The sequence below is a fragment of the Lithobates pipiens genome, unplaced genomic scaffold, assembly GCF_037356315.1.
Source record: "Lithobates pipiens isolate NorthernLeopardFrog02 unplaced genomic scaffold, aLitPip1_a1.2 Scaffold_8, whole genome shotgun sequence".
In the NCBI taxonomy this organism is placed as follows: Eukaryota; Metazoa; Chordata; class Amphibia; order Anura; family Ranidae; genus Lithobates; species Lithobates pipiens.
In genome coordinates, this window is record NW_027507903.1 from 416,964,568 (window position 1) to 416,991,429 (window position 26,862).

General features: G+C 42.7%; 1 protein-coding gene across 2 annotated transcripts in view; it reads left to right on the forward strand.

Moving 5' to 3' along the window:
• The window catches only part of RELL2 (RELT like 2), a 134,940-nt gene extending 110,703 nt beyond the window's left edge, over positions 1–24,237 (forward strand). For both annotated transcript variants that reach the window (XM_077474233.1, XM_077474232.1), the window contains exons 7-8: positions 3,648–3,683; positions 21,149–24,237. In XM_077474233.1, the coding sequence (XP_077330359.1) occupies positions 3,648–3,680 (33 nt within the window). In that variant the 3' untranslated portion in view covers positions 3,681–3,683; positions 21,149–24,237. The remainder of the gene's footprint in view (positions 1–3,647; positions 3,684–21,148) is intronic.
• Positions 24,238–26,862: the final 2,625 nt, after the last annotated feature.

The following is a 26,862-nucleotide window of genomic DNA, read 5'->3' on the forward strand; positions in this document are numbered from 1 at the left end:
TAAGGGTTTTTTTTTTCTCACTCCAGGTATGTACATCGACTTTGTTTTTAGTTATAAATATATATTGTATATCGTAACTGAGCCATAGAGAAGAATAAGATACAGACAGTCAAGAACTGCTTTCATAATCATAACAGCAAGTTACATTGATGTAATGTATACAGTTCGGTTTCCTAAGAGGAATAAGGAAAAACTCACACCCACATAACAGGAAAACAGACGTGATATTTATTAACCTTACAGGCTGAAAGACTTTGTTTTTGAACAGACCTGTGATCTATAGTATATTTAAAAACTTTTCATGGTGGCCAACCGTCCAAGCCTTTCCTGTGCATTGCATTGGCTTCAGCCATGCCTACATTCCCTAAATATAGAATGCAATCTGCTGTATGCGGTAATGAATGATCTTCAGTGATCTGGAACAGAGCCCAAATACTGAGTGTGCCTGCACTTTATCTTGGGATACTAATGGCTCTTAATGGCTCCCCCAACACACAGAGGAGAAAGCGAGACTTTGGGCTCGTATTATCACTGCGATGACCTTTATAGGCTGTTTCAGGGCTTGTTTGCACACTCTACATGATTGAGAAGTCAGTGAGTTAAAAGAAATGATGTATTCCTACTAAATGTGCATTTTTTTAGCAGAATTTTGGCCACTGTAAGGTATACCCCTGCTTTATGAAGGAGCCATTTGGTTTGCTAAAATACCATGTATCAAACAATTGCCACTTTTTTAAATAAAATATGTTTTTATCTTTTTTTTTTTTTTCAACCTCTGTTGTATTTTAATGCTACTGACCTCCTTAAGCCTCTTTGCAGCCTTTTCCTATCTACTTTCATGCACTTCAATAATAGCTGCATGGCATTTCCTGGGGTGGAATACCTGATGGTGACAAAAGTAAACTATGGCTGCATAATGTTTGTTGAAACAAGAACGATATGGTGGAAATGTAATCTCCACTAAAAGCTAGTGTGACCGTGTGACAACGCAAAAACAATTTGAAGACAGAACATTGTCACCCTATAATAGAAAGTGCCTAAATTAGGATGTTCATGAGATACCTGATATTCTTTTAATGAAAGTTGCAGATTTAAAGTACTGCTAAAGGCAAAACGTGCTATGTTTATTTTGCACAGAGTGAAAGTGGATTAGAACACCTGCCAAGTTTTTATTGCTGTCCTAGTTTTCCATTATCACTAGGGTTGACACCTGTCTGTATTCATCCGGACAATCCGGTTTTTCAATCATCTGTCCGGATTTCAACCTACCAGAATCCTGGACATATTATTCTACATGGAACAGGGGTGGCATCAGGGACGTGCTTCTTCTCCCCAGTCCCATTGGCAGCCCTTAAATTTCTAAAGATTCCTGGAGTCTGTGGAGCCGCTCTGTGTTTCCACTCACTGCCACTAGGAGCACTCCTCCTTGTTTTTGGTGGCTGTACTCACTGAAGAAAGGGGGACACTACCCCCTCAGTCTCAGCTTAGCCATACCCCCTCCCCCTTGTGTAGCAGAAAATGACCAGAGACTGCATGGAAGTTCAGCAGGTCTGTTTCTATGTGTTATGCAAATGCCTAATGTGAATGGGGTGGTTGCATGAAAATGGCTGGGGATCTGTATTGCTATGGTGTATGCATAGGTGTAGAACTTTGTGGCAATTTTTGCAGTGATACACTTTCCCCTTCTGCATGCAGACTCCATAGTGCTAGAGCCACTTAGCCCACATCAATGTATTTAGCTTTGAATGGAAGACTGCAGGGAGAGGTGGAGAATCTGACACAAACAATGGAATTTACTTTAGTGACAGCAATGAAGTTTTTGTTTTAGTTATTGATGGCAAATGTATGACATGTTTTATTCTGACAGCAGCCGCTGGGCTTACTGTGTAAACTGATTGCAATAGCCAACAAACTGTAATGCAAGTAATACAGCCCTGATAGTGTGTGCCAGGATGACCAGCTTTTGGGAATGAAGTAATGCAAAAATTATTGTGCTGAGTCTGTGAGACTCCCCCGTACACACGATCGGAAATTGCGCCAGCAAAAGTCCGATGTGAGCTTTTGGTCAGAAATTCCGATCATGTGTAAGCTCCATCGGACTTTTGCTGGAGGAATTCCCGCTAGCAAATATTGAGAGCAGGGTCTCTTTTTCGGTCGGAAAAAATTCAGATCGGAAATTCCGATCGTCTGTACCAATTCTGACGCACAAAATTCCTACACATGCTCAGAAACAATGCGACGCTTACTTGAAAGCATTGAACTTCATTTTCTCGGCTCGTCGTAGTGTTGTACGTCCCAGCGTTCTTGACAGTCAAAAGTTCTGAGAACTTTTGTGTGACCATGCTTATGCAAGCCAAGCTTGAGCGCAATTCCGTCGGAAAAAAATATCCAAGATTTTTCAGATGAAAATAAAGCTCATGTGTACTGGGTATTATTTGTGGCACAGCAATCTAAGCATATTTTATGGTTAAAATAATGCTTTTGTTTATTTTAACCATGCCTTCCTACTGTCAATTTTGCCACACCCACTGTTTGCCACAATACTACTGTCTTTTGCGGCACCTAAAGGTGTCACAGATATTTTACAATACTATAATGTATAATAGAAGAAAATAAATAAAAATGCTATGTACTGGTAAAATGTTCAGTTTTGACTTGAAGAAAAGGTGGCAACCCTAGTTATCACCGAGAGTGAAACTGAAAGAAAATCCAAACCAGAACAGTAATATAGAGGAAATTGTCCAATGTGGACACTGTTTCTGGTAACAACCAGGAATTCTCTCACTTTGGAAGGTTTTATTCTCACTTCCTGTTTGGCTATGGGACAGAAAGTGAAGGTAAATACATTTTGCCTTCAATTCTACTTTCAAATTTGATAGTCACATATGAGATTGTAGTGAGTTGGGGGTTGATTTAATAAAGGCAAATAAGCTGTTTCCCTTTGCAAGGGAATGTTCCCTTAGCTTAATGAATGAGGTGAAGCTGTTCTGACTTCCATCATCCAGTCAGGTGCAAGCAAACATTCCCTTGCATAGTGTACAGCTTATCTATCTTTATTAAATCAAACCATTGCTTTCAAGCGACAGTATTTTAAGTTCTCTCGAAGAGAAAGTGCTTGTATGTGTAAAATAAACTTTATCCTGTGCCATTCAATAAACTAAGAAAAAAGTTTTTACAGTCTGATTTGTGGGAAAATCTTTTCTATTCTTGAAGCATGGTTTTAATATATTAGGTGGGGGTTAGTTTTAACTATAGATCCAAAGCCGGAACAAAGTCCATCTCTGATCCACAAAACATTACCATCCCTACTCTCAAAATGCACTGCATCAAATGGAAACACTTCATATGGCTAACTACTGCACAAAGAGCAGCCACCCGCAACCAACCTGGTGTCACTTTGGCGCATTCAGAGCAGTGAAAGATGATTTCTGATGCTTTGGTTTGAAATAGTGCAGATTGCTTTTAAATAGAACAGCCCTAGCATACAAAGTGTTATTTGTCTTTGTAAATGTTCCACCTAATAAATTATATCATAGACTGTAAACGAGTTTTTAAAGGTCACATTACAAAAAACAAATGAATCTGTCATCAGCCTTGGCTTTCATTACTACCATAATAAAACAATAATCCTTTTGTTTATTCCACAGGTTAAAAGTGAACACTCCTCTCAGGAGCAGTGATATGTAAGTATTAGATTGTGTCCACTATATCTGATAATAAGCATTGCTGACAAAAATATCTACAGATATTACTGGGCATGTAAATGTGGTCGAGCCAGAACTATGTGTAGGTATAGACAAAGTATACAGACCCTGCACAGAAAATTAAGCATATAAACAAAATGTTATATATTGCGGCCTACCAGTCCTTGAATGTGATGGCTGCATTCATTGACTTTTTTCAGGCTAAAGCCTCATACACGCGTTGCTAAATTTAGAAGGGTATTGTCGTTTGACAGGCTATTATCCAAAATTCTTACCATTAGTACGCTCCTTCCAACAATTTTTTTCCAATTTTTGGACAACAAATGTTGGATGACAGGCTAGTAAATTTATTTGTTTGGCCTAGAGGTGCAGCCGAACGATGGCTCCACGTCTGATTTTCGGATGGTCAGTACACCAATCCGTCACACAAAAGTCGAAAGTACAAACACGCATGCTCAGAATCAAGGAACGACCGGGAAGAGTTTGGTCTTGTAAGCTACTGTTCGTAATCTAGAATTAACATCCGTGACGTGACAGTTGATGAAATGTCAAAATTCTCATCTTCTTTAATGGGATAAGAATGAAGCTGCTTTGCATGTAGTTATGCCAAACGTATTTTAACCACTTAAGGACCTAGCCTCTTTCTGAGATTTGTTGTTTACAAGTTAAAAACTGTTTTTTTTTGCTAGAAAATTACTTAGAACCTCAAAACATTATACATTTTTTTTCTAACACCCTAGAGAATAAAATGGCAGTCGTTGCAATACTTTCTTTCACACAGTATTTGCACAGCGATCTTACAAGCGCTCTTTGTTTGGAAAAAATACACTTTTTTGAATTAAAAAATAACAGAGCAGTAAAGTTAGCTCAAGTTTTTTTAAGATTGTGAAAGATAACGTTACGACGAGTAAATTGATACCCAACATGTCACGCTTCAAAATTGCACCCGCTGGTGGAATGACGACAAACTTTTACCCTTAAAAATCTCAGTAGGCGACGTTTAAAAAAATTCTACAGGTTGCATGTTTTGCATGTTGCATGTTTCGAGTTACAGAGGAGGTCTAGGGCTAAAATGATTGCTCTCGCTCTACTGATCACACCGATACCTCACATGTGTGGTTTGAACACCGTTTTCATATGCGGGCGCTACTCACATACGTGTTCGCTTCTGCACGAGAGCTCGTCGGGATGGGGCGCGTTTAAAAAAAAGTTTTTTTCTTATTTATTTTACCTTTTATTATTTTGACACTGTTTTAAAAAAAAAAAAATGTGTCACTTTTATTCCTATTACAAGGAATGTAGAAAAAATCATGACAGGACCTCTTAAATATGAGATATGGGGTCAAAAAGACTTCAGATCTCATATTTACACAAAAATGCAATAAAAAAAAAAATGTCATAAAAAAAAAAAAAATGGCCCTTTAAGAGCTATGGGCGGAAGAGACGTTTTGACGTTGCTTCCGACCTGCATTAGTATGGAGATGGGTGGGGGCCATCTTCCCCTCACTCGTCTCATGCCCAACAAGGGTGAAGATTAGATCACCACTCCTGCCATGATAAAAGTGATCTTGCCGCCATACCTGCCGCTCACTGAAGAAGAGGATACTGGGGTTATGGCAGCTAGCTGCTGCCATAACAACGATATTCATCTTCAAAGTACTGATGTATAACGACGGTGAGTGGTCCGGAAGTGGTTAAAAGGCATTTGTTTTGTACGATCTGAAAATCGTGAATCAACGCTCACCAAACTTCTACTAACATGAAATTAGCAGAAGGGGCCCAAAGGGTGGCACTTGAGAAATGAACTTCCTCTTTATACTCTCATAGTACATCACTACGTTCGTGTTTGTCAAAGGTCAACTTGCAGATAGTATGCTAGAAAAAATCCTGCACACGCCCTTTTGACAAAAATAAGACGCTCGGTCGTCTAACCATCAGACCGCAAAGGGGTTGATTTACTAAAGGCAAATCCACTTTATACTGCAAGTGCACTTGGAAGTGCAGTCACTGTAGATCTGAGGGGAAAATCTGAAATGAGTGGAAGCGCTGCTGATTTTATCATCCAATCATGTGCAAACTAAAATGCTGTTTTTTATTTTCCTTGCATGTCCCCCTCAGATCTACAGCAACTGCACTTCCAAGTGCACTTGTAGTGCAAAGTGGATTTGCCTTTAGTAAATAACCCCCTTAAGAATGATTTCAGCAAGTACAGAAAATACTTGTTGAGCTTGCCAAAAATGCAGTGTCCTTGCGATTTTCTGTAAGCCAAACTGAAAGCACGAACAATGTTATCAACGTTAGCAAATGTTGTCACTCTAGGACATAACATTTTTCATTCATAGTATTACGAGGTAAAAATACTTTTAAAAAAAGAAAGGAACGCCCTAAAAAAATTTTGGGAGAAGGTCTGGCTCTGACTCAGAACATACAGCTGACAATCAGGAGTCCATAGACTGAATCCATTCACCCCTGATATGGTTTAGCCTAAGATATATAAGGTTTTACTCCTTTGCAGTGACTCTCTCTTTATTACCTTGGGTATAACTCCAACTATGAGTTAATTTTCTCCTGATGTATTACTCTGTAGGTTGAGAGGGAACAGGAATCTCCTTGTAATTTATTAGTCCTTGAAATAAATTACAAGAAAGGCCGAGCAAAGTGTATGGAATGTTTTGTTCTTTTTATTTGCTAAGTTGTATTATTTTGCAGTTTGTTTTATCTGTATTTGTTAGCTGGGGAATGCCCAAAGGCTATGTTCTGTACCTATATAAATCATCTTCAATAAAAAGACATTTTTAAAAATAAAGAAGAAACCAGAAGGGACCAGAAAAAGGAAACGAATAAAGCCACCTCATTTAGAAACTGGTAGGCTGCTATATATAATGTTTTTTGTTTTAGTTTTATTACACTTTAAACAATATTATTATATCAATATCCATGATTCACTACAGTTTATTAGACATTAGAAGCGAATACATTTAATTTGGATCATGCTTTATTGTTTTGTTTTGTTTTTTGCCTTTATCTGCATCAACTGTGGGTAAAGGATAGTGTATATGGAGGTTTTCTTTTTGAGCTTTTTTTTTTTTTTTTTTTTTTTTTTTTACTGGATGGACCTTTTTTCACCCAGGTTAACTATGTAACTATGTGAGGACTGTAATGGAGACAAATTATAAATGTAGCTAATTTACTCCATTTCAGGCACATATTCCCCTGACATGGGCATATCATCCAGGTGTGCATAAAAAGTAAACCAAACCCAAACCCTAATTACAGGCATCTAGAGCAGGGATATGCAATTAGCAGGCCTCCAGCTGTTGCAAAACTACAAGTCCCACCATGCTTCTGCCTCTGGGTGTGATGCTTGTGGCTGTCAAAGTCTTGCTATGCCTCATGGGACTTGTAGTTCTGAAACAACTTTGAGTGTAGGCTGACAGCTGCTGGATTGTGCACTTAGTGGTACTTATGTTTAGTGCAGTATGCACCCAGTAAAGAACTCCTGAAATCAATCAGTCTGCGTTATGACCATTCATCCCTTAGTGCATACTGCACTAAACATAAGTAGCGCTCAGTGCACTGTCCAGCTGCAACAGCTGACAGCCTCTCATACACTTTTACAGGCATCAAGGGCTGAGCTCTGCATTGTTGTCTACTGGGTGCACCGCAGCTAGATGCCCCATGTGTAAAGGGCCTTATATACACCACTGTCAATGTTTGTAGATAGTGGCGGAACTACCGCCATAGCGACCCGCGCAGGCGCTATGGGGCCCGCAGCCGAGTGGGGCCAGTGGGGAGGATGTGGAATGCATGCTGCGGGGGGCAAGCAGCTCCCGGTCCCCCAGCCAGGGGAATTGAGGAGAGGAAGAGGCAAGCTGTCTACGAGCAGAGAGCGAGATGGTCCGTTGTAATAGCTTTCATTAGAATTTCCTGTGGCCCTGGGGCTCACCGTCTCATAGCCCCACCTCTTGGCCCAGCTTCTTTGATAGACAGAACACTGGTCCAATGCGGGACATGTGACGTCATCAAAGGCGAAGATGTGGGGCTATGTGACGGTGAGCCCCAGGAACACAGGAAATTCAAATGAAAGCTATTACAGCTCTCTGCTCGTACGGACAGCTTGCCTCTTCCTCTCCTCACTTCCCCTGGCTGGGGGACTGTGCGGGCCCCCCCCCCACTCTGAGGCAGCCCCACGCTCGCCAACAACCATTTGAGGGCTGCAGTATGCATTTCTCATCCTCCCTGGTAGTTCCCGCTCCTGGCTCGCCTCTTCCTCTGCACAGGTGAGGCTACATTGTGCATGGGTCACACTGCATTGGGTACAGGTGAGGCAGTATTGGGCACAGGTGAGGCTGTATTGGGTATGGGCAGGCCACGCTGCATTGGGAACAGGCAGGCCACATTGGGCACAGGTGAGGCTGCATTGGGCACTGGACATGCTGCATTGGGCACAGGTAGGTCACCCTACATTGGGCACAGCTGGGCACAGGTGAGGCAGTATTGGGCACGGGCAGGCCACGCTGCATTGGGAACAGGCAGGCCACATTAGGCACAGGTGAGGCTGAATTGGGCACTGGACAAGTGGGGCTGTATTGGGCATGGGCAGACCACGTTGCATTGGGAACAGGCAGGCCACATTGGGCACTGGTCACACTGCATTGGGCACAGGTGAGGATGATTGAAGCGCTAACACCAGGTATACTATACCTGGAATACTATATTGCTATTGTGGCGTAGGATCTGGGCCTGTTGTCCCTCCATCCCTTCTCTCCCTATCTTTCCTTCCTTCCTCCATCCCTCATTCATCTCAGACTCGAACCACACCCCCTTTGAGCCATGCCATTTAAGCCACGCCTGGTATTTAAAATTAAGCCCTTTTTTTGTGGGGGACATACATTTTGCTATAGGGCCCTGTGATTTCTAGTTACGCCCCTGTTTGTAGACACACAAAAATCTACAAATGTATCATAGAACAAATACATCCATATCCCACTCAAGTTGGTAATCCTTTGGGTCAGATAACCAAGTAAAAAATCCTAAAGGATTCATGTGCTAAAAGCATTGCTTTTAAATTATCATTTTTTTTACAAATGGCAATGAAGGTTGTGTAAAATTATACTTACCGTATATACTCGAGTATAGGCCGACCCGAATATAAGCCGAGGCCCCCAATTTACCCCCAAAAAAACTGGCAAACTTATTGACTCGTGTATAAGCCGAGGGTGAGACATGCCTGTCCATCCCTGTGTGTGTGTCCGTCCATCCCTGTGTGTCCGTCCATCCCTGTGTGTCCGTCCATCCATCCCTGTGTGTGTGTGTGTCCATCCATCCATGTGTGTGTGTGTGTCCATCCATCCATCCATCCGTGTGTGTGTGTGTGTGTGTGTGTGTGTGTGTGTGTGTGTGTGTGTGTGTGTGTCCAGCCTACCTGTGTCCCGAGCCTTTGTCCCGAGCCTCCGTCCCGTGCCTTGCCTCCTTGCCTCCGTCCCGTGCCGTGCCTTGCCTCCGTCCCGTGTCGTGCCTTGCCTTGCCTCCGTCCCGTGCCGTCCCGTCCCGTGCCGTGCCTTGCCTTGCCTTGCCTCCGTCCCGTGCCCTCTTCGTCGGCGCCTCGGCGGCCATTGTAAAATTCAAAAGCCTCCGCCTTCGCCTGTGATAGGCGGAACACTGAATTTCCCAGCAGCCTGTGTTCCGCCTATCACGGACATCGTATCATCCTCGTCCGTAGTACGAGGATGATACGATGTCCGTGATAGGCGGAACACAGGCTGCTGGGAAATTCAGTGTTCCGCCTATCACAGGTGAAGGCGGAGCCGGAGGCGCGGCTTTTGAATGATAGAATGGCCGCTGTCTGTCTGCTCGACACGCTGATCGAGCGGGCAGACAGCGATGACTCGAGTATAAGCCGAGGGGGGCACTTTCAGCCTCAAAAAAGAGGCTGAAAATCTCGGCTTATACTCGAGTATATACGGTACTAACTTTTCTGGCCTTGCTGTTAAGTAAAAACTGCAATCTTTCCAATGTAATGATGTACAACCACAATTATAAGTTGAGATGCTGTGTAAAATCTACATAAAAACAGAATGCAATGATTAGCAATTTTCATAAACCCAAATTGTATTCACAATAGAAAATAGAAAATCAAATGTTTAAACTGAGAAAATGTACCATTTTAAGAAAAAAATAAGGTCATTTTGAAATTGATTGCAAAAACACATTTAAAAAAAATTGGGACAGGGCCACATTTACCACAGTGTAGCATCCCTTCTTTTAACAATTGCAAACCTCTGAGACCAGTTGCTGGAATTTTAGGGAATGTCCCATTCTTGTCTGATATAGGATTCTAACTGCTCACCAAATATTTCCAATTGGACTGCAGACAGGCCAGTTAAAGTGGCACTTTACCCATAAGAACTTGATAAAAAAAATAATGGAACATACATTCTACAGTAATAATCATGTTACCAAAATGAGTGTGCGCTGTAAATTGTCTCCAGCATTACTCCTTTCTTTTCCTGTTTCTTCTTGTTGGAGGATGCCATTTTGCTAAAACCCAGCTTCCTTGGCTGTAAATGATAGAAGGGTTTACTTCTGGCTTAAGGCTGTCAGCAGATAGGCCTCTGCAAACTCAACAGTGCCTAAAAATTCAACTGAGCATGTGCAAAGCAGGGGTGGCAGTGTATTACTGGATTTTAAACAGTTTAAGCACTTATTTTTAATGTTTTACATAGCTAGACCTGCAAAAGGGGCCAACCTGGAGTGATCTAGCAAGACTTAATTTTCTAACTAAAGTTCCATTTTAAGCTCCTGGACTCTACTACTACAAAGCCATGCTGTTGTCACAGATGCAGTTTGTGGTTTAGCATGGTCCTGCTGAAATATGCAAGGCCTTCCCTGAATAAGACGTCTGGGTGGAAGCATATGCTGCTCTAAAATCCGGATATAATTTTCAGCATTGATGGTGCCAATTAACCTAATTAATTCTTCTAGCTATACCTTGTTAGTATCACTTTGCCAGCTTTTTGTTGCCTTGTCTAAACTCTTTTGAAACGTGTTGCTGCCATCAATTTCAAAATTACCTTATTTTTTTCTTAAAATGGTACATTTTCTCAGTATAGACATGTGATATGTTTTCTATTGTCAATAAAATATGGGTTTTCTTAAAGTTCACTTTTTAGAAAAATAAATAAATGCACACATTGTTTTGCAGATTAAATGCAGGTCTCCTCCAGATCTGTCAGTATCTGTGTGCCCATACATCCAGTACAGGCAAGCACATACAATCTTACAGGAAGAATCAATGAAGTACCACGGTGCTCCACAGTGCCATGGTAGTTCATTGAGAACTACAAGACGATAGCAGCAAAGGATGTCAGGGCTTGTATTTTATTCACACAGCTGTGTGAATGAATTACGCGGTCCTATGGGTGGAGTCCCACACGGCTGCATTGTTTTCAAAAAGTTACAGCTAGTACAGGGGAACTTCTCCCAGTACTGTTGAGACAGGGAGTGCGGGAATCGAGCAGCGGCGGCAGCTTTGGGAACATGTTACATGTTCCACCCTACAAACATGTAAAGTTCCCAAAGGTGAACTTATCCTTTTGGGGTGCTTCCATCCTCATTAACATACAAATACAGAGTTTTGCCCATTGGGACTTTAGATGAAGCCTCACACAGTCAGTAATAAAAACATAGTATAGGTTTATTGAATATGCCAGCAATAGGACTGGGAAAAATTTCAAAATGCCAAACAGTTGGCCCAAATGTACATATCCATTACATAGTTACATGCAGTCATCAAATACTCCATGGTAGGTGTGTCATAGCATCTAAGAAGACCCAACATGTTTCGTGAGTTCAGTCTCACTCTACAGGGGTTGATGCATAGACATGATCTATAACGTAAAATAGTAACAAGAAATACAGTATCTCAAAAAGTGAGTACACCCCTCACATTTTTGGAAATATTTTATTATAACTTTTCATGTGACAACACTGAAGAAATGACACTTTGCTACAATGTAAAGTAGTAAGTGCGGCAATCCTTGTGCATCAATCAAAGTTTTTTTTTTAGACTGGAGGTGGGGGGGAGTGGCCGGATGTGCAAGGTGCGGCGGGTGTGTGCGGAGATGTGAGTGAGTTGCTGACAAGCTCTCTCCCTGTGTCTGCGATGCTCAGCATATACTGTCCGGGAAGACGGAGCGGCTGATCGGATGAACGGTGACTGGCGGGACACATGTAAAGTGACGAGATAGCGGAGACTCCGGAACTCGCCGAGGGGAGCCGAGACATTACCGGAAGCTGCCGAGTCCCGCCGAGTCTAGTCGGAAGGACACGCTGTATGAGAGACACGCATGGGATGCGTTACGGTCAAGCACTGTCTTGGGGGATACGCTGGGGGAGGTGAAAGGAGCTGCGCAAGGCTTTGGTGCAGGAGGAGATCTCAAAAGCCCTGAGGTATGTGTAGAGGGACTGGGGGAGCTGGACAGAGGCAGAGGAGTCAGGATAATTAATAGCAACGAAAAAGGGATACCTGTCCCCTCCACCCCAGACCCAGCTGCTCACTGGTAAGAAGATTTCCGTATGTATGTATGAGAGCTGTGTATCAAGGGAGCTTCCAACTCCCATATTAGGTGGATTGATATCCCACCATCCCCAAGTACCCCAAGTTGGTTAATAACGGATAAACCGATATGAGAAGTATAAAATACAGGATCGGTGTGAATGTTTGAACTGTTTTCTGTTTTCTTCTGTTTTTTTTTTAAATTGCATAAGTGCGGTATATCCTGTTTACATAGATACCGGCATTGAGTCACGACTTTTATGAAGGAAAGATTACTGATATTGGCCGGACTTATATTTAATTGGCCAACCCAGCGTACGGGACTTTTCTTGTCTCCCCCTCCTCCATTGGAGCCCCCCCCCCCCTTTTTTTTTTTTTTCCTTTTGCCCTGGCTCCCTCTGAGGTGTCAAGGAAATGTTTATCCTATTTCTCTAAGGCTCTCTGGACTATAATACTGTTCTTGTTTTTATCGCTGTAACTGTGCTGCTTCACTGATTGAAGCCTCCACCTTAGCCTCCATTTTGGCAGTGATCTTGGTAGTGACCCTGAATAAAAGATGTCAAGGCGTCGAGGAGAGGAACATGTGCCAGCGGAGAGTGAAGGGACACAACACCCTCGCTCCTCAAAAGAAAAGAACTCACAGGTAGCCCAAGCAGCTGCAGCAAAACTAGAGCGGTACACCCGTACATTAGGCCAGTCTCCAATAAAGGGAGAGCAATCGATATCATTGGGCCAACCTGCACAAGTGAAGCCGCAACAAGGGGGCCCAGTGGATAGAAAAAGCCAGGGTCAACCCTCAGCATCAAACGTTACGGGCGCATCAGGCCCAAAGAATACAAGTAAACGTCAAGGGGTAACCCATGGAGATACGGAATCATTGTTGAGAGCAACTCCCCCCACTGAGGAGGACCCAACCTTAAGAGAGGTTCTTCAAGCTGTTAACGTATGCAAAACATCACTGGGAGAGCTATGTGGTCAGTTTAAGAGTATGAAGGAGGAGCTGTCAATGTTCAGACAGGACATGCAAAAAGCAGCAGAAAGAACTGCACAGCTAGAAATAAGGATAAGCCAAATGGAAGATGATTTGTACCCAGTGCAGCAAGAAGTTAATAGCATGAGGAAACAACTAGTTAATCAATTTACCAGAATGGATGAAATAGAAAATAGACTACGCAGAGATAACATAAGGATGTTGGGACTGCCTGAGGGGTGTGAAGGGCCTGATCCGATAAGATTCCTAGAATCATGGTTTATAGAAAAGTTCGGTAGAGAAAAATTCTCAGCTTTTTTTTCTATAGAAAGGGCTCACCGAGTCCCTTTTAAGCCCACACTTACGGGGGGTCGTCCCAGACCAATTATCCTGAAATGTTTTAATTATAACGACAAAGTGGCATTGATGCGTGGGGCAAGGGACCTGGGTAATGTTATGCATAACGGTGTGAAGATCTCCTTTTTTCCAGATTACTCCCAGAATTACAGAGGCGTAGGGCTGAATTTTTAGAGGTCAAACGTACCCTACGGTCCCATGGGGTCTCGTACGCTCTCTTATACCCAGCGCGGCTGCGAATAGCGGCGCTGGGGGGAATACAGTTGTTTGACTCCCCGGGTGATGTAGCCTTATGGCTGGAGGCCAATAAAGAGTCATTGTAGATATACAAGGGGGGGGGTGGGAGGGGAGGGGTGAGGGGGGGAATGGATATATTTTTTTTTTTTTTTTTGTGTTGTTGTTGTTTCACTTTTTGCTATTGAGTAATTTTTCTGGAACACGGGGAGAGAGATGAGAGTGGTTTAAATGAAGTATGAAAGATTGTTAGAAGGGGAGATAGGGTTAAAGGTTGTGATAATATTTGCCACTTGTTTATTACCACTTTTGGTTTTTGTAACTTCCTTGGCGGAGGAAGAAGGTTATAAGAGTGGGGAAGGGAAAGAGGGCAGGGAGGAGAGTGTGAAGGCCATGAGTAACCCCTTGGGGGATTGCCTAAACAGGTGGAGGGCTGGGGGGGTGGGATGGGAGGGGGTGGTTAGGAATGGGCGGGAGGGGAGAGAGGGAGGATTGGGTCAAGTAATTTTTGAGTTAGGGGTACATAAGAAGATGAGGGTTGAACACTACAGCGTGGTTGCACAAATAATAGCTGATTTAGAAATCAACACTATAAAGATGATACACCTGTGGGGAATTTGTAATTTAGGAGGCTGGGGTTGGCGCACGTATAGTGTATTTCCACTTTTTTGTTATTTTATTTCTTTGTGTATTTTGAATAATGCAGGACAAAATACTTAATGTGGCCTCCTGGAATATAAGAGGCCTGGGGAGCCCAATTAAACGTGCGACGGTTTTCTCGATGTTGGAGAGGCACGGGATCGGTCTGGCCTGCCTGCAGGAGACACATTTAACAAAATTAACTGCACCTCAACTTAAAAATAGAAGATTTCAAAACCAGTACCACTCCACTTATACATCATACTCGAGAGGAGTGAGTGTGATGGTGGGAACTGGGGTGAGGTTCTCCTGCAGACAGGTCAGTATTGATGAACTCGGCCGTTATGTTTTTTTATACTGTAGTTTGGAGGATAAACCCTACGTCTTAGCAGGTGTCTATGTACCGCCCCCATTTAAGATGGAGGTGGTGTACAAATTTATGGACTTCCTGGTGAATAAGGAGGAGGCTCCAGTTATAATGCTGGGGGACTTCAATGAAGTGCTTGACAGAGGGATCGATAGATTCCCCATTAAACAACATCTGGGACAGTCAGGGTCAACAAGGTTGAGTGACTTCCTGAGGGAAGTGGGATTGTTAGATATGTGGAGAGTGAGGAATGTGAACATTAAGCAATATTCTTGTTTTTCAAGTTCGCACTCGACACTCTCCAGAATAGATATGGCCCTGGGTAATGAGGAAGCACTGCAAGATGTAAGGGATATAGAGTATCTGCCTAGAGGGATATCGGACCATTCATTACTGAAAGTAGCACTGAGTATAGGGGAGAAAAAAAGAATAACGGTGGGGGGCTGGAGAATTAGCCCATTCTGGCTGGAATTATTGACGGAAGTAGAAGAAATCCCAATAAGAATAAAAGAGTTTTTAGTATTTAATATAGATACGGCCCCAGCTAATATAACATGGGATACATTAAAAGCATATATTAGAGGTATCCTGATCCACCAGGTAGCTAAAATTAAACAGAAAAATAGGAGTTGGGAGGAAGGGATCAGGAAGGAAGTAATAGAGGCAGAGGAAAATTATGTTAAAGATCCCACTTATGAAAAGAAAGAGATATGGCTGAATAAACAGCAGGGGTACAGATCATTAATTACTAAAAGGGAAGAAAATAAGCGGCTACTTCAGAAGCAACGTTACTTTGGAGAAGGAGAGAGTGTGGGCAGGATGTTGGCTCAGCTAGTAAGAACTAACTCCCCCCCATCTATAATCCCAGCGATTAAGTCCATGAATGGGAAAGTCCTCACAAATGGGAAGGAGATTGTAGAAACATTTAGATCTTTCTATGAGGACCTATATAAATCCCGAGGTCAGAGAAATAAAGATGATTTGGATGCTTTCTTGGAGAAAGTGAAACTCCCAAACCTCACACAAGAGGAGAGAGAGGACTTGGAAGCCCCCTTAACCTTGAGTGAGATACAGCAGGCGGTGTTAGGCATGGCTAATCAAAAATCTCCAGGGCCAGATGGCCTTCCGGTGGAGCTATACAAAAAATATAGTGAAATCCTAATTCCAGAGCTACTTAGGACCTTGATGGGGGCAAAGTTAGAGGGGAGACTACCCGCATCCATGAGGGAGGCGACCATTATCGTTATACCTAAGGAAGGGAAAGATCCCCAAGAGGTAGCCTCGTACAGGCCGATATCACTTTTATGCTCGGATGCAAAAATCCTGGCTAAGGCCTTGGCAAATAGGCTAAATAAGGTAATTAAGAGGCTTATACATATAGACCAGACAGGCTTCATTGAAGGGCGATCAACCAGTATGAATATAAGAAGGGCTTTTTTAAATATTCAGGCTCCCCAGGTGGGGACGGGATCAAGGGCCATCTTATCCTTGGATATGACAAAGGCTTTTGACAGTTTAGAATGGGAGTATCTGTGGCGTGTCCTGGAGGGATGTGGGTTTGGTCCCACATTCATCGGATGGATTAAAATGTTGTATAGTACCCCCACTGCGAGAGTAAGAATAAATAAAGAACAATCTGAATGCATAGAAATGAGTAGAGGGACAAGGCAGGGGTGTCCACTCTCCCCAATGCTCTTTGCCGTAGCAATGGAGCCACTGGCGATTGCCATTAGATCAGAACCGGGGATACTAGGGTTTCAAATGGAGGAGGGCAGGGAAGAAAGGATCGCATTATATGCGGACGATGTCCTCCTATTTTTAGGGGATACTGGCCAATCTCTGGTAAGGGCAATTAAGTTAGTGGAAAATTTCGGAGGGTTTTCGGGCCTAATAATAAACTGGGGAAAGTCAGAACTGCTTCAACTAGATAACCCAGGCGTGGGAATTGCAATGGGGATACCGCGGCTGGAGGTGGTAGAGGTAATGAAATACCTCGGTATATACTTAACAGCAGATTTAGAGCAGTATGCTGATAAAAATTTGGTCCCGTTAGTGGGTAAATTTAAGCGAAGCTGTGATGCCTGGAGCCGACTCCCACTATCAGTAGCGGGCAGATGTAGCTTGATAAAGATGATATGGCTGCCACAATTGCTATATGTCCTGCATAATGCTCCAGTGTGGATAGGGAGGAAGTGGTTTAAAAAACTTGAGACCCTCTTCCGAAAGTTAATCTGGAAGGGCGGACAGGCGAGGATTCGACTCCAGGCATTACAGCAGCCAACAGATAGGGGGGGCCTAGCGGTACCCAGTCCCAGGAATTATTACCTAGCAGCTCAGTTGCAACATTTGGTGGGATGTGATCAGGAGGGGGAGGTTAATCCAAATGGTAGAATAATGCTGATAAGAGCCCCACATAAAACCATGGTGGAGGTACTGGAGGCAAGCTCTTTTTATCGTAAGGATCCCATAACAAATATGGTAAGCAAGGTATGGAGAACGGTAAAAAAGATGCTGGGGGGTAATGGATGGACAGAATACACCCCATTATGGGACAATATGAATTTGCAAGAAGTACGGTCAATTGGGAAAATCAGTACCTGGGAAAAGAAGGGCATAACTAGGCTAAGTCAAATTTATGATGGCAGCACTGTAAAAACATTCATAGACTTAAAAAGAGAATTCGGCGTACCGCAAAAAACATTTTATCGTTATTTGCAGCTTCGGCATGCATTGACAGCGCAGTGTGGCTCACAGATACCGGAATGGGATAAGATATCTCTTCCCCAGGAGATAATGAAAATAGATAAACCCCAGGGAGCTATCTCTGCCCTTTATGAATTAATATGTAAGACTACTGAAATAGAATCAGGCTTAGTTAAACAAAAGAAGAAGTGGGAGGAGGATATAGGTGAAATTACAGAGGAACAGTGGAAGAGAATATTGGAACTAGGACCATGGGTATCGATCTCCCCGCCACAGAAAGTATCACATTTAATGTTGTTATATAGGGCCTATTTCACTCCTAAGAGGCTGTTACTATTTGGAAGAAGGACGGATGCCGACTGCCCTAGATGCCGAGGCCATGGGGATCTTATACACATGATGTGGAGATGCCCAAAGCTTTTTCGCTACTGGGATGGAATAGTAAAAATCATAAATAAAACGTTTGGGACCAAGCTGGACCGAGACCCCAAGACTTGTATCTTGGGGTATAGGAAAATAGCGGGGGAACCAAAAAATACCACGTTGGCAGTTATACGGTGTTTATTTCAAGCGCGGAAATTGATCGCGCAGAAATGGCAGTCTGATAGAGCGCCTCTTCTGAGTGAATGGACTCAAGTTATTAATGATTTAATTTGGAAAGAGAAAACTGTATATATACGAAGGGGAAACCTCAGAAGGTTTGAGAAAATATGGAGACCATGGTTGAATGAAATGGGGTACCCACCTGATTGATAAAAAAAATGGATAAATGGATACAGAATAGGATAATATAAAATTTATAGAGGGTAAAATTTAGGAGCTGGTGTTCAACCTTGAGGGAGGGAGGGATGGGCTGGGGGAGGGGGAGGGAAGGGGGGAGGGTGTGTTAAAATGCTGGGTGAACGGAAACAGAAAGCGCTAAAACACCTCAACAAAAGAAATATTATTGACACTGCTCTGTATATAATTTGTTTGTAATCTATGTAGCTTATACTATTACTCTCCTTGCATGAAGTAAAATAAATAAAAAGAATTTAAGTATTAAATGAAAATAAGGGGGGAAAAAAGGGGAAAAGGGAAGGGGGGGGGGGGGGAAGGGGAGAGAGAAAAATGCAGATGATGGTTCAGCAGCCTAGATACCTTCACACAAGTGGTGATAATAAACTGGTTATTAATTTTGGGCACCCGGGCTACGGCCGCCGCTGTAATCAGTATAACCTTTTGGCTGATCTCTGATGCAAAAAAAAAGAAAAAAAAAAAAGTAGTAAGTGCACATCTTGTATAACAGTGTACATTTGCTGTCCCCTCAAAATAACTCACACAGCCATTAATGTCTAAACCGCTGGCAACAAAAGTGAGTACACCCCTAAGTGAAAATGTCCAAATTTGGCCCAAAGTGTCAATATTTTGTGCGGCCACCATTATTTTCCAGCACTGCCTTAACCCTCTTGGACATGGAGTTCACCAGAGCGTCACAGTTTGCCACTGGTGTCCTCTTCCACTCCTCCATGATGACATTGCAAAGCTGGTGGATAGTAGAAGCCTTGCGCTCCGCCACCTTCCATTTGAGGATGCCCCACAGATGCTCAATAGGTTTTAGGTCTGGAGACATGCTTGACCAGTCCATCACCTTTACCATCAGCTTGTTTAGCAGTGGTTGTCTTGGAGGTGTGTTTGGGTTCATTCAGATGTTGGAATACTGCCCTGTAGCCCAGTCTCTGAAGGGAGCGGATCATGCTCTGCTTCAGTATGTCACAGTACATGTTGGCATTCATGATTCCCTCAATAAACTGTAGCTCCCAGTCCTATTGCTGGCATATTCAATACCTATATCTTTTCATAACCTATACTATGTTATGAAAAGATATAATAAAATATTTCCAAAAATGTGAGAGGTGTACTCACTTTTGTGAGATGCTGTAACATAGTAAAGAACATGGAAATATGTCAAATGATTTGAGTTGTGTGAATCAGACTGAGGGATCCATACTCACAAAGATGCAGGGTGCTGTTTGCCAAAGTTGCACCGGTGGGCTCCGGACACGTCTCACTCAAGAGCTGTGGGTAAAGGATCCAATGGTCCAGCAGAGCAAAAACAGGCAGATGGAAAACAGGCAAACAAAACCATCTAGTGTGGCCTGCTAGGATGGTGCCTAGAAAAAAAAAGAGTGTATAGAAATACTGATATGCACTACTGAATTGAAAAATAGTAAAAATAATGGAAAGTATGATGGAATGGCCAGAAACAGCCACATGGGACAATTGGGAATAGTAAAAATGACCTGCACAGCTTGAATGAGAATCCACACGTGATATTAAGTATAAGTGCTGTATAGCATAAAGTGCAACTTGGTGAAGCAGTGACACCAGTGCCTGGGAATACCCCAATGTAAAAGGTCAAAACAGGTTTAAAAAAATAAAAATTGGGAAAAATAAAGATTTGTACTTACCAAATTTAAAAAAAAAATGCTAACCAAAAATTGTGCGTATCCAACCACCTGGGAGGCATTTATAGCTCCTCAGACCCATCAAAGGATCCCTCCCAACACCGGGTGGTCGACACCCAGGGAGAAGGCGGGACAGAAGGTTAACCCCACCAGCTAGAATAATCATTTAGGTTTTTATAGTTTGCAAACTTATCTCATCTTAAGGCTCCATGCACACTGGCTTTAAAAATGTTGGTTCTAAAGAAGTTTGGTGTTCTGGCTGTAGAAGCAGCTCAATGTCAATGTAAACTCGTCTAAACTATGTACAAAAAATGCTGTATATAAGTGTTTTTTACTGCCAAGAGAGCAGACTTTTTTTTAAGCCCAGTATGCATGGAGCCCAAGTGTCTCCTCTCCAGGGAAAATAAGTTTATTGTCTGTAGTTGTTCCTCATAACTGAGGTCCTCCAGCTCCCTTATCAGCATTGTTACCTATCTCTGGACACTCTCCAGCCCTGGCACATCATTAATGATGATTGGTGACCAGAACTGGAGGGCACATTCCAGATGTGGCTGAGTTTTGTAAAGGGGTAGAATTATAGTTTGATCTTTTGAATAATGCCCAACAGAATATGATCAGTCCGGAGGAGTGGGTGTTCATAGGCTGGCTGCCTTTGCATGCAGATTGCTCTAGATAATGCTCATATGTGATACTAAGCCACCATGACAAAAAAAATTTAATAAATGAAGGGTGCAAGCTGGGAAGGAAAGGGCAAGATGATTCCCAATTTCCGTCAGCCAGGAAATAAGGTAGGCTCTGTGTGACTTGCTGTAACTTCTAATGTACACTGTGAGAAGTTCACAGTGTTTGGTGAAATCAGAGTAAGCAAATTCAGTCCTGTACAACTCTGCAATACTGAAGGTAAGACTGAAGTTCAGCTTTAAATGGACCTGTTACAGGACAAGGTAGAGGTTTACTTTAATTTAAGGTAAGACATTTCACAATATTCCCTCCAAGTCTGTATTGTAAATGTGTATGTAATAGAATTGTTCTTGATTTAACCTTTATTCCAATGTTAGGCTGATATATTGTAGTATAACATCCGGTATATTTTCTCCTGACCTTTATGTTTATAATGGTGTTCTCATTTCCCAATCACAAATTGTCGTTTCTCTCACTTTGTCGCCTCAGGCAAGTGGCATATTAGGAGAAAGACTAATGGGGCTGACCTCTCCTCTGGTGGATTCAATTAAGAACACGGCGAAGCAGGACCTGAGATATCGGAGAACAGAAAAGGCTACTGTAGCAAATATGACAAGAATATATGACATTTTTTGTACAAAGAAAGACACAGAATGGAACATAACAGGCTTGTCACTGACTCGGAAACCTAATTGTGGGGAATACAACACCATACATACAGCTACAGTTCAGAGATAACACAACTGACTACTTTCTCATATACTCTTTCTTCCGTTAGGGGACTGTGTATGCTAAGTGTCCTGACAAGGCTAACAACAAGACACCATATCTTGTTGAGCCCAACAACCAATCACTTTCCAGTTATCATTTCAGCAGTGCAAAGTTGAAATGAAACAAGGATTCTAAGAGGTTGTCATGGGCAAAACGAAATGTACTTGTTTGCACACATTTAATACATAAGCCACTTGTTTTCATGAAATTGTTTTAATTATATTTACTTTTATTTTTTTAATGCATCAAGGGGTAGAATTAAGCCTAGCTGCACAATGCAGGCAGCAATAGCATTTTTGAAATAATGTCGGATAAACTATTGATATGTAAGTATTATTATACACCTTTAGGCATTTCTGTGAGGCTGATATCAAAAGCAGTTAGTATGTTGCATTACAAGTTCTCGTTTTTTGTTTTTTTTCAAATGGATAAAATTACAGAGGTGTTTAAAGTTAAAGTAGCACTAAAAGCGCACCATTTTTTATTATTTTTTTACCTTAAAGTGTTACTAAACCCACAACAGTAAAATCAGTCTGTATATGCAGTAAGCATGCTTTTCTATACTCACTGTGGAACCTAAGGTGTTAATCCTCCGCATTGTGTAAAAAGGCTGTTTGATTCTGTCTTCTCTAATCCTTCCTTTTTTTGTACAGCCCCCAATCCATCTGGGGGCACTCTGCACATGCTCAGTTTGGTGTGTATTGCTAGAGATTTTTTTTTTTTTTTTTTTTAGGGGGAAAGGGTGTATGGGATTGGCACTGGGCCACAGGGGTTAGGGGTCATGCAGCCTCATAGGACAGTCAGAGGAGAATGAAAACTCCTCTTATAAGCTTTAACCAGCGCTCGGCTGGACACTGATAGAAGTCACAAGACTGCTATATACTGCTGATGAGAAAAGGTATTTAGCAGTTTATATTTACTAAAATAATTGCATTTCCATGTACTGTGTACTGTGGGAGACCAGATGGAGTGAATGCAGGGTCCTGGATTCAGTAACACTTTAATGCATTCTTAGCATTAAAGCCGTTTTTTGTTTTTTTTAAAAGCCAGCAGCTACAAATACTGCAGCTACTGACTTTTAAAATAGTGACACTTACCTGTCCAGCGCGCCCGCGATGTCGGCACCCGAAGCCGATCTCTCGATCGTCTCTCGGGTGCTGCCGCCGCCATCTTGGGTATGGGAATCAGGAAGTGGAGCCTTTCGGCTTCATTTCCCGGTTCCCTACTGCGCATGCGTGAGTCGCGCTGCGCAATAAGGATGGTCCCCGCTGTCTCTGGGATCCGTGTGTTTCCCAGCAGGCAGCGGGGGACTTTCGGAAAGGGGCGTAGATTCTGCGGAAAGGGGCGTACCTTCTGCAGAATCTACGCCGGAAGTGGGTGCAGATACCTGTACTGTACAGGTACCTGCACCCCCCTCCCCCCTGAAAGGTGCCAATTGTGGCGCCAGAGGGGGGGAGGATTCCCATGAGTGGAAGGTCCACTTTAGGGTGGACCTCCACTTTAAGGTGAAAAATGCCCAAGTGACTTTCCATGCCCCAGTGCACACAAATATTTACCTGCTGTCCCTGTTCTCTGCAGCTGGCACTGAGCACAGAGTTCCGCTTCCCTGAACTTCCAGGTAGAGGAGCATGCAACCCATGTATAGTATGTTACATGCATGTATTAGAAAGGGACAGCACAGGCAGAGGGGGGAGCAGGAGAGCTGCAATCTTTTCTAAAGGGTTTAGAAAGGTGCCAGCAGGAGCGGACACACAAAGGTGTCTCCATATAGCCCTGTATGGGAATGGAGACACTTCTAAACAGCAGGCAGGGAAGGGGGGCAGTTTTGGAGGAAGAATTGAGGGAAAGAACAAGAAAAGCAGATTGGCAAATATGGTGCGTGCTGAGGTTGGCAGCATAATTATTTTTTTCCATTTGCTTTGTTTTTATGAGCGTCCAGGAACACTTTAACCTTGCCAAAAAGAGGCCCGCCATTGCAGACTTGAAAATGCTGGTTGCCTAGCTGTCATGTTTATTCTTTAGGTTCACTTCTTTTAGCCACTGACCCAGAAGTATGGAGATAAGGATGTCTGACTCTTATTCTGCAGTGACAGGATTGAAGTCATAGACAACCAGCTTCTAGCATTTTCAGGAGGCCAGTGCCATCCTCCTTGTTTCCCTTCATCACAGGTTTGCTTTAAGAAGGTTGCGAGTCCTCTGGGGATGTCGTGTTGTTTTGTGCCTTGCCATGTATGGTTATGTTCTTGTCTACAATTTGTTTTCTGGATACAGTGTCTGTATTACATCCAGCCTTGTTAGTATACTTTTTATTTTCTCTTCTGTGGAAGAGATTTGAAAGCTGCTATTTTTCTTCTTTTCCTTTTGGGGATCTGGCTTAAAGCAGTATTAAACCCAAAACCAAAAATCTAATATATTGCAGTTTACCAATCCTTAGATGTGGTGTGTACATTTGTTTTCTTTTTTTTAGGGTTTTTTTTTCCCCTCTGTTTTCACCTGGTTGTCCGCCCAGTTATGCACATCCTGTATTAGCATTCCCCCACTCTGGATGAAGGAGCACAGGGGTACCTTTGGACAGAACGATTGCTGATCTGGGGGAGGGGTTTGTTAGATGTACTAGCAGATTTAGATACACTAACCAAATTGAAGCCAAACTCCAGCTCACACTGCAGGTACAGCAACAGGTTTTTTTTTTCTTTGGGATAAAAGTTGTGCATGAATAAATAAAAGCTGATCATTGTAAACTCCCCTGTCAGTGGTAAATGGTGTCTCAAGACTCTTAACTGACACATTTGCAGGAGGAGCTTGTTCTGTTAAAAAAAACACAGACTTACTTGGCGGGATCACCAGGTGAAAATAAAAGAAAGAAAGCCTAAAAAGAAAACAAATGTAGCTACCACCAAATTGCTAAGCTGAAATATGTTTGCTTTTTGGTTTGAAACCACTTTAAACGCCTCTTCACCCCTTTTGCAGTAACAACTTTTATACCCAAAGAGTATGTGTGTTTGCCAAAAATTCTGAACATTCACTATAATGCATGTATACAGTAGACCTAAAAGCACATATAGCATATTTTAATGCAGAGCTGTGCTGTACCCCGACACAAATCATTATCATTTGTTGATAAATGAATCGGCTGTGTTAAAGCAAGGCATGAAACACTAGTATTAAGCTGTAAGAGACCATAAATTAACTGCAATCAGGACATGAAATGCTAGTGATGCTTGTGATTATCTTATTGAGCCTGAAGCACCTAAGGGCCGGTTCACACTAGTGCGATACCAGACATCGCATGTAATTCGCAGCGTCACTGCTGTTCACATTACATGCAATGTCTGTGCAGTGCGATGTCAGCCATACAGATAGAATGTCTGATATCGCACAGCATGCGGTCCAAACATGCACAGGACCCTTTTTTCTGTTTGGACCAGAATCGAATCGCATGTGTGTTCACACATATGCAATCCGATTGATGTCCGATTGAACTGTCAGTGCAATATGAGAGCTGAAATGGGGGTGTCGTTAACCTATGACACTCCCCAGCAGTTCGGATATGGCAGTGTGAACTGCTGTGCATGTCAGGTGCGATGCGGGAACGCAGTTGATTAGCAGGGTTCTCACATCGCACAAGTGTGAACCGGCACCACAACATTTCTGCATCCAGCAGCTGTGCACTTGGAAAAATGGTCTTTTGCTGGATCAGACTATGCTGGTCAATTCACAAAGTGCAAACATTATTTTAACTGCCACATTTATTTTATTGCATGATAGTTTTTTATTCTTAGAAGCTAGGTTTTTAACCAGTGCAAGCCTGTATGTCACATTGTTTTCCTAACCTTATGAACCAAAAATGTAACTTACACATAAAACCCACACCATAAAAAAAAAACTATCAATAAATGCTGTATTCCATGCTGTCCATACTCAGTCATTATTAGATTCATAGCTCCCAACTGTCCCTGATTTGGAGCAATGTCCCTCTGTCCCTCTTTCCCCCTCATTTGTACCTCATTTTGGTCTGATCCATATAGTTGTATATAAAATGCACTTTTTATCTTTCAAAAAGTGTTTCCCAGTGCTAAACCTTTCATCCAATTTCTAAATTGCTGCATTTGTAAATTTTAACCACTTCCCACCTGACGGCAGCAAAGTGGTTTCAGTAACCTGACTGGACATCATATGATGTCACCAGGATATCAAGCCACTGCGTGCCCCCGGGGGCACACATTGTGTCGATCATTGTTGCGGTGTGTGTCAGTCTGATGAACAGCAACATTTATCTAGGTAAAGAGTCCCTGACGAAGACTCTTTACCACATGATCAGCTGTGTCCTATCGCGGCTGATCACGATTTAGCAGGAAGAGCCATTGATCAGCTTTTCCTCACTCGCATCTGTCAGATGCGAATAGAGATGAGTCGATCGGCTGCTCCTCTCTCTGACGGGGGGGGGGGGGGGGGGTCTGTGCTGATTAATTATCAGCCCAGCTCCCCCGAGGATGCCCACACTGCACCACCAGGGACCCCACTAGGACCACCAGGGATGTCACAAGGTATGCCACCATAGACCACCAGGGATGCCAATCAGTGCCCACAATGGATGCTAGTACCCACAATGAGCATCACTGATTGGTAGGCATTATTGCTTGGAACGATTGGCATCCATACGTACCATAAAATAGTGCCCATCCGTGCCACCTATCAGTGCCCATCCATGCCACCTATCAGTGTCCATCTGTGCCACCTATTAGTGCCCATCAGTGCCGCCTTATCAGTGCCCGTCAGTGCAGCCCTAACAGTGGAGAAAAGTTACTTATTTACAAAGTTTTGTAACAAACAAAAAACTTTTTTTTTCAAAATCTTTGGTCTTTTTTATTTGTTTAACAGAAAATAAAAATCCCAGAGGTGATCAAGTACCACCAAAAGAAAGCTCTATTAGTGGGAACAAAATGATAAAAATTTAGTTTGGGTACAGTGTTGTATGACCACGCAGTTGTCATTCAAAGTGTGACAGCGCTGAAAGCTGAAAATTGGTCTGGGCAGGAAGGTGTATAAGTGCCCTGTATTGAAGTGGTTAAAAGCCAATATAAAGAAATAGTAGTGGTAAAAAAAAACCTTGTGGATTTAATAAACCTTTTTTTGGGTTAATTCTCCTTTAAGGGGGTGTGTCCTATGCCTACACCCATGTGCTAGTATGTGTCCCTCATTCCCATCTCAAAATGTTGGGAGGTATGGAGATTTGTTTTTTTGTACTGCAAAAAACCTGGCTGATCCCGCTGCTCTATATCTTCACCTTCTGTTCATGTCTCCGATTCACCTAGGGATTTTGCAGCTGTGGCGGCAACTCTGCACATGCTCAGTTTTCAGTGAGTTTCTATGCTGAACATTTCTTCCCTATCACATCTGAGCATCCCATGTGACTATAGAGTCACACATGT